Genomic DNA, 7,764 nt, shown 5'->3' with positions numbered 1-7,764 from the left:
TTTCTTTTCATAAGAGACAAGGTCTTGCTCTGTCCCCTAGGCTGGTGCACAGTGGTATCATTATAGCTCACTGTAACCTCAAACTCCTAGGGGCTCATGCAATCTTTCTGCCTCAGCCTCCCAAGCAGGTGGAACTACAGGCATGTGCCACCATGCCCAGCTAATTTTAAATTTTTTTGTAAAGACAGACAAACTCAAACTCTCAATCTCCTGGCCTGAAGTGATCCTCCGACCTTGGCCTCCCAAAGTGCTAGGATTACAGGCGTGAGCCATCGTGCCTGGCCATAAATTGAATTTCTAGTTGAAATTTTCCTACAAACAAAATCTTTAATGTTTAAAGGTACAATTCATCTGGAATTGTTATGTAGAAGTCAAGACTTGGGTTTTTTTTTTTTTCTTATATGAATATCCGAGTGACTGAGCAATATTTATTGAAGAAACTACTGCAGTAAGATCTTTATCATAACACACGTGTCCATATATCTGTGTGTCTAATTCTGGACTCTACTGTGTTACTTGTCCATCTTTTCATCAGTATTAGACCCCATAAATTACTGTACTTTTGTAATAAATCTTGATATACAATAATAAAATTTTGGTCAAATAATGATAATTTTGAAATAATGAATCTTCTACTCCATAAAAATGGTCTTGACTATTTGTTTATTTAGGTCTTCTTTAACCCCTCTAATTCAAAGTTTTCTGAGTAGAGGTCCTATACATCTTCCATTGGACTTATTCCTAGGATTTTTAATAGCCTTTGTCTAATCAGTACAGTAGACAGTTGTTCAATCAATTGTTCAAATTTACACATTGCATCTGTTCATTTTTGTATAAGGAAATATAACTGATTTCAACCCCAAAACACTGTTAAACTATTAACACTACTAACTTAGGGCAGCTCACCCTCATAGTATCCTTAAGGCAAAGATCTTTATTTCTTTGTAAGTGATTTGATCTTCGTGAGCTTCAGTGCTCTCAAATCACTTATTAAAGATTTTCCCCACCTTTGAAATGCCACTTTATTATAAACTGAATTCCTAGCATTTTCAAAGGTCTGAAGGTAGGAAAGTGCCATTTTCAAGAAACTATAAAACAGAGACATAGCTAGAAGGGAGCAATGAAGCAAATCTTAGGACATGAAGTCAAAGAGGTAGCAAAAAAGGCCAGGTGATACAGGGCCTTGTAGGCCAGCATAAGGAAACAAGGAAGAATTTATAGCAAAAAGGTGACATAATCTGACATACATCTCAAAAGGTAAATCCTGTTACTATAGTAAAAAAGAGTTGACATGTTGGCAAGCAGGAGATAAGGAGAGAGATGAAAATTTGAAGATTATGCAATAATCCAGGTAAAAACAGTGGTTTAGTAGGGTGATAGCAGTGGCTGTAGTGAGAAATGATCAGATTATGGATATAATTTGAAGGTAGAGTTGATCAGATTTGCCAGTGAACTCAATTAAGGGTAGGTAAGAAAGACAGAAGTTTAAAATGAGTCAAAAAAGACCTAAATGTTAATCTGTCATGACACTGTGGTGGGGGAAAGACCTGGATGTAAAAGCTATATCGATAAAATTCTCATGAGAAAACATAGGTGTAAATCTTCATAACCTTGGAGTAGACAATGGTTTGTTAGATATGATACCAAAAGTACAAGCAACTAAGGAAAAATAGGTAAAATTCGACCTCATCAAAATTGAAAACTTATTTTACTTAAAAGGACACCATTGAGAAAGTGAAAAGATAATCCACAGAATGGCAGAAAAGCTTTGCAAATTATATATTTGACAAGAAAGTGGAACACTCATACATTACTTGCGGAAATGCAAAATGATAAAGCCATGTTGGAAAATATCTTGGCAGTTCTCCAAAAAGTTAAACATAGAGTTACCATATTACCCAGCAATTCCACTCCTAGGCATATACACAAAAGAAATGAAAACATATGGTCACACAAAAATCTGTATAAGAAAGTTCATAGCAGTGTTCCTAAGAGCCTGAAAGTGGAAACAACCCAAACGTTCATCTACTGATGAATGGATAACAAAATGTTGTATAATCTATGTGATAGAATATTTATTATTCAGTCATATAAGAAGGAATGAAATAATGATACATGCTACAACATGGATGAACCTTGAAAACATTAAGCTAAGTGAAGGAAGTCAAGTCAGAAAGACCACATATTGCACTCCATTTACATGAAATGTCCAGAACAGGTAAATCCATAGTAACAGAAAATAGATTAATTTTGTACAGTGACAGTATCACAGCCAATGAGGTTCATCGAGGCATGATTATTGCTTATAGAAAACTTTTCCAAATACCGTGCTGTGACAACTTGTAATATAGTCAGCATTAGCAATTTTTGACAGTCTCTACAGAAACTGAATTAAAAAAAAAATACATTAGTATACTCTGGTTTCTCTTCATATCAAATAAATCTTTTGCCTTTTACTAAAAAAAAAAAAAATTACATTAGTTCTTTCCATAGACATGAAAAAGAAAAATGGGAAATAATGCCCAAAATTATTTTTAAGAGCTGCAAAACTTTGTGACTATACTAAAAACCACTCATACTGTATACTTTAAAAAGGGTAGATTTTATGGTATGTGAACTGTACCTCAAATTTTTTAAACAGCCCAAAGGATTTGGACCAAAGCAACTAGGCAAGAAGAATTACCATTTATTAAAATGGAAAGAATAGCTGGAAAAGGAGGTTAATAAGGTTTCCATCTTAGAAATGTTAAATTTGAGATTTCATTTAGACATCAAAATACAGTCATTATATAAGCAATGGAAGACATGGGGCTAGAAGGCAGAGGTACAGGTTAAGACAGAAATGCATAGGCTATTGTAAATTAATTGTATTAAATTAATGAAAATAGATAAGACCATCTGAAGAGGAAGCACAGTTGAAAAGAGAAAGATTCAAGGATGAAAGCACTCCAACAGTTAGCCATTGGTAAAGAAACCCAGTAAAGTTAGAGAAAAAACAAGAGAATGATATTCCAAAAACCAGGTGAAGAAAATGTTTCAAAAAAAGGGGAACTTTTGCTCACTGATGAATCCACAAGGCTGAAATTAGTGCCTGGTACATAGTAACAAATTAATAAATATTTGGTGAATGATTCTTAAACACAGCTCAGTGAGATGAGATCTGAAAACTGACCAATACACTTAGGAACTTGGAGGCCAATATAAACTAGAGGAGAGAAGTGTTTGTGTTTAACAGTAGGGACAAATGAGGACTGTTAATTTGAGAAATTTGGAAAGGGTGTCTGGTAGGGGATGTGCAGTCAGGATGAAAAGATTTGGATGAATAGGTGAGAAAGGTGGGAACTAATACACATGGTGGGAACTAACACACATGTACAAGTGTAGGTAGAAGGTAGGAGCAAAGGTAGTTCATCCAGAAGGAAAGGAGATAGACATACTACATGGGTAGAAAGCAGGTAGGAGTGGTGAAGCATAAGTTTTTTTTTGAGTGCTCTTCATTCTTCTGAGTGCTTCTCAGTGAAGTCCTGTAAATTGCTGTTTCCCTACATACAATGTAGTGTTTTTCTAAAGATGCTTTCAAGTTTTCCTCTTCAACTTTAGTTTTCAAATATTTGACTATGATGTGCCTAGGAATAGTCTTCTAATTTCTCCTGCTTGGTGTTCTTGTAGATCATGAATATGTAAATATATATACTTCATAAAATTTGGGAAAATTTTTCAAATTATTTCTTCAGATTTTTTCACCCTCACATCTCTGTCTTCTTAAACCTTCTAATACTGTCCAATAGACCCATGAAGCTCTGCTGTTTTCTATGTTTTTAATCTCTCCTCTTCAAACTCTGTAATTTCTATTGATCTAGCCTGAAGATCTTATTTTTCTGTTGAGATTTTCATTAAATACAATCTTATAAGTGTGCCTGGTGTTCCCAATTCTAAATAAGTCTTCAGACATCAAGGAGATTAATCCTTGCATTTGTTTATTGAATCAATTCAAAAATATTTTTGTTATAGGTGATTGATATAAATTTACTTTTTTTTTGAGACAGTCTTGGTCTGTTGCCCTGGTTAGAGTGCAGTAGCATCATCACAGCTCACTGCAACTTCAAACTCCTGGGCTCAAGTGATCCTCCTGCCTTAGCCTCCCCAGTAGCTGGGACTACAGGAGCAAACCACCACACCACGTAATTTTTCTATTTTTAGTAGAGACGGGGTCTTCCTGTTGCTCAGGCTGGTCTCAAACTCCTGACCTCAAATGATCCTCCCGCCTGGCCGTCCCAGAGTGCTAGGATTACAGGCATGAGCCACTGAGCCCGGCCTACTTACATTTATTAATATGATTAATATGTTTGGCCTCAGCTCCCCTTCATGATACAGATTGTTTTTTTGCTTTTACGTGGGGGAAGATTTCCTTCCCTCTTAGGCTATTACTATTGGCTTGATCATCTATCATTATTTGACTCCCATCCACAGCATCTTCCCCTTTTCTTTACTCCTCACTTTTTCAATTCAGATTATGCCTACTATGTCAGACTATATGATATCTACAACCGATTCATCTAATATTATACCCACCTTCTCATATCTACACCTTAATCCAAATAAGAAAGCAAAGAGAAAGACTTGTTGCTTTTTATGACTTGGTCTCTCAAGTTGCTCAGCACTTCCACTTTATTCTAGTCATTACAAGTTTAAATCATTAAGTCCAGCCCACACCCAAGGCTGAAGAAATTAAATTCTGCTATTTGAAGGGAAAAGTGTCAAAGAATCTAAGAACATTTTAAACCCTCCACAGTTACTTTGTTTAAATTTTATTTAAATTATTGACATTCCTCCAAAATAAAAAAAAAATACACACTCTCTCTGAAAATCCCCAAAACCTCATCCATTTATAACAACATCATGGAGTCTCATTATCTAAATCAGGTCCAGGTGCAGATGAAGATCCATGGGTATAATTCGGTAAATACAGCGCCTCAAGTACAGTTCCTCTCAATCTGAAGACTGTTAATTAAAAAGCCAAGTTATCTGACCTCCTCCCCCCCAGCAAAAATACAGTTGACCCTTGAATAACACAGGTTTTCTTTATTGTGCAGGTCCACTTATATGTGGATTTGTTCCACTCTGCCACCTCTGAAACAGCAAGACCAACTCCTCCTCTTCCTCTTCCTCCTCAATGTGAAGAGGAGGATGAAGGCCTTTATCATGATCCACTTCCGCTTAATGAATAGAAAATATATTTTCTCTTCTTTGTAACTTTCTTAATAACATTTTCTTTTCGCTAGTTTGCTTAATTGTAAGAAAAGAATATATAAAATACATATAACATAAAAAATGTGTGCTAATTGACTGTTTTATGTTATCAGTAAGGCTTCCGATCAACAGTAGGCTATTAGTAGTTAGGTTTTCTCAGGAGGTCAAAAGTTATAGGTGGATTTTTGATTGCACAGCAGCTAGCACCCCCCTAACCCTCACATTGTTTAAAAGTCTACTGCACAATGATGGGGTAGGCACAGAATAACTGCTCATGGTAGACATGGTACCTTTTAGGGAGTTACGGTGAGGGAGGGGTAAATCTTCTGAGTTAGTGTTGCTGCCTTGTTTGAGTAAGGCTCACTTTATACCTTCTCTTTATTAATTTATTTGGAGACACATTCCCCTTTAAAATGCCTGCCACACCACCAGAAGGAATTTTCAAGGCTATATTCGTTCCTGCACATGTGTCCAAGCCCTGTTGACTCCTTAGCGCTTTAAATTACCTAGGTCTCTAATGATTCCCTGACCTATGCATTTAGGACTAAATCATAGTTTAGCTATGTCCCTTCTGCATCAATGAATTCTCACCATATTCTCCTTTCTTCCACACTCTCTGCCATGTCACCTCTTGCAAGCTCTACTGGCTTCAAATCTGAATTTCAAGTTGCAATATTCACTCTTGTGTAGTTATGAATTAACTAGGGGCTACAGGTGATATTGTATGTTCCAGTTATTGATCTGCATGCTTTTTAGAAAATGAAAAGCAATTCAGATATAAGTGACTACATTTATCTGTGGGGAACCATAAATATTTTTATGAAGTACCTTAAGCTACTGTATTTTGCTATTAATTTTTGGATGATATCCAATTATAGTTTTAATTTCTTCTTTAATTAAAAACTGAACAAACATTTTAAACAAATAAGAGGAAGAGTTTTTTGTTGTTTTTCTGATTTCTAGTACATTTATGTTTGTTCTTTCTTAATTGCTTGCTTTTTCTGAGACAGGGTCTTACTCTGTTGCCTTGGCTAGAGTGCAGTGGTGGTGTCATAGTTCACTGTAACCTCAAACTCTTGGGCTGGACCAATCCTCCTGCCTCAGCTTCCCAATTCATTTAATTCAATTCACTTAAATTTATTGAAATGAGATAAAATATTTCATTTTCTGGTTCAGGTGTTTGCATTTTGAAGACATGGAAGATTTATACTTTGTATCTAAGAGCTAATAATCAAGATATTTACCAACCTAGGAATTTGGTTTTCTCAAATGTAAAAGTAAAGTGCTAAATAGTAGAAGATTCCTATGGTTCCTTTCTCCTACAATGTTCTATGGTTAACTTGTCATAATTTCAGGTCAGGTAGAAGTTCAACCTAGATCTGAATATTTTTCCAGCAATTAAACAAAATAAATTTTAAAGGATAAAAATCATTCTAGTCCCTGTTTTAGCTCTGTTGTGAAACATGAAGGAATAAAAAATATTTTAAAGCATTTTTTAACAGTTCAGAAACACGCTTTTCAAAAGTTTTGGTGAGTCCTCACAGCAAAATTATATTTCACATCATAAACCAGTAAACACATATAAAGCATACACATTATACATATTAAAAAAGCTATGTCATATATATAAAAAGCTTTCTCAGAACAATACTTAATCTTTCTATGTTTGCTCAGATACTTTCTATTCTTTTCCATTTTGTTTTACAAATGCTGGTTATGTTCCACTATACTAAATTCACAATTTCCTAATGGGTCAAGACTGGAAGTTTGAATATATTTCACTAGACAGAATTTAGAAGGTGTTTTCTTGAAATTTTTTTTTTTAATAAATCTAAGTTAGTCAATGAAATTGGTAGAACTCTCCATGCCCAGGAGAGCACGCTTCTTGTTACTTATTACACCGGAAACATGAAAAAATGCTTACCGTTTGTTGCAGTGGAGATCATAAATAGATGTCTTAAACTGAATGGACTTGACCATCTCCCCAGTACGAAGTGAATATAAATCCACACAGCAGTAAGGTGGGCTTGTGCTAAAAGAAGGAAAAAAAAAACATTATTTTTTAAAAGGGGAAAGGCCATTAACCTCTACATTTTCTTATTAACATAATATTCAAACCCCATATTAATATGACATTAGTAAATTGATTCAAACCTTACAAAAAAAGATGATCACAATACATCCCTTATTTTATATCAATTTATTTCAGGAATGCAAAATTCAGGGGAAAAAAGACAAATGATTTCCAGCACCAGAGCACCAAAGAAAAAAAACAAAAACAAAAAAGAAAGAAAAATGATATGATATCATGTCAATAGATGTAGAAAAGCATTTGGTAAATTTAAAACACATTCATGATAACATTTCCTTAATCTGACAAAGGGTACCAACCTTAAAACTAACAAACAAAAACTAGTAAACGTTTGCAAAATATGGAAAGGTCCAACTCAAAAATCAGGAACTAGACAAAAATATTTATTATCAATACTTCTATTCAATAGAGTATGGAAGGAC

The 7,764-nt window shown here is 34.7% G+C and overlaps 1 protein-coding gene across 3 annotated transcripts in view; it reads right to left on the bottom strand.

The window, feature by feature from the left end:
• Positions 1–7,284, bottom strand: part of BCAS3 (breast carcinoma amplified sequence 3) — a 507,686-nt gene extending 500,402 nt beyond the window's left edge. For all 3 annotated transcript variants that reach the window (XM_012648451.1, XM_012648453.1, XM_012648452.1), the window contains exon 1: positions 7,175–7,284. In XM_012648451.1, the coding sequence (XP_012503905.1) occupies positions 7,175–7,230 (56 nt within the window). In that variant the 5' untranslated portion in view covers positions 7,231–7,284. The remainder of the gene's footprint in view (positions 1–7,174) is intronic.
• Between the last annotated feature and the right edge of the window lie 480 nt (positions 7,285–7,764).

The sequence above is a fragment of the Propithecus coquereli genome, unplaced genomic scaffold, assembly GCF_000956105.1.
Source record: "Propithecus coquereli isolate 6110/MARCELLA unplaced genomic scaffold, Pcoq_1.0 Scaffold285, whole genome shotgun sequence".
Taxonomy (NCBI): Eukaryota; Metazoa; Chordata; class Mammalia; order Primates; family Indriidae; genus Propithecus; species Propithecus coquereli.
The sequence above is the reverse complement of the archived record's forward strand: the minus strand, read 5'-3'. Positions and strand labels throughout refer to the sequence as shown.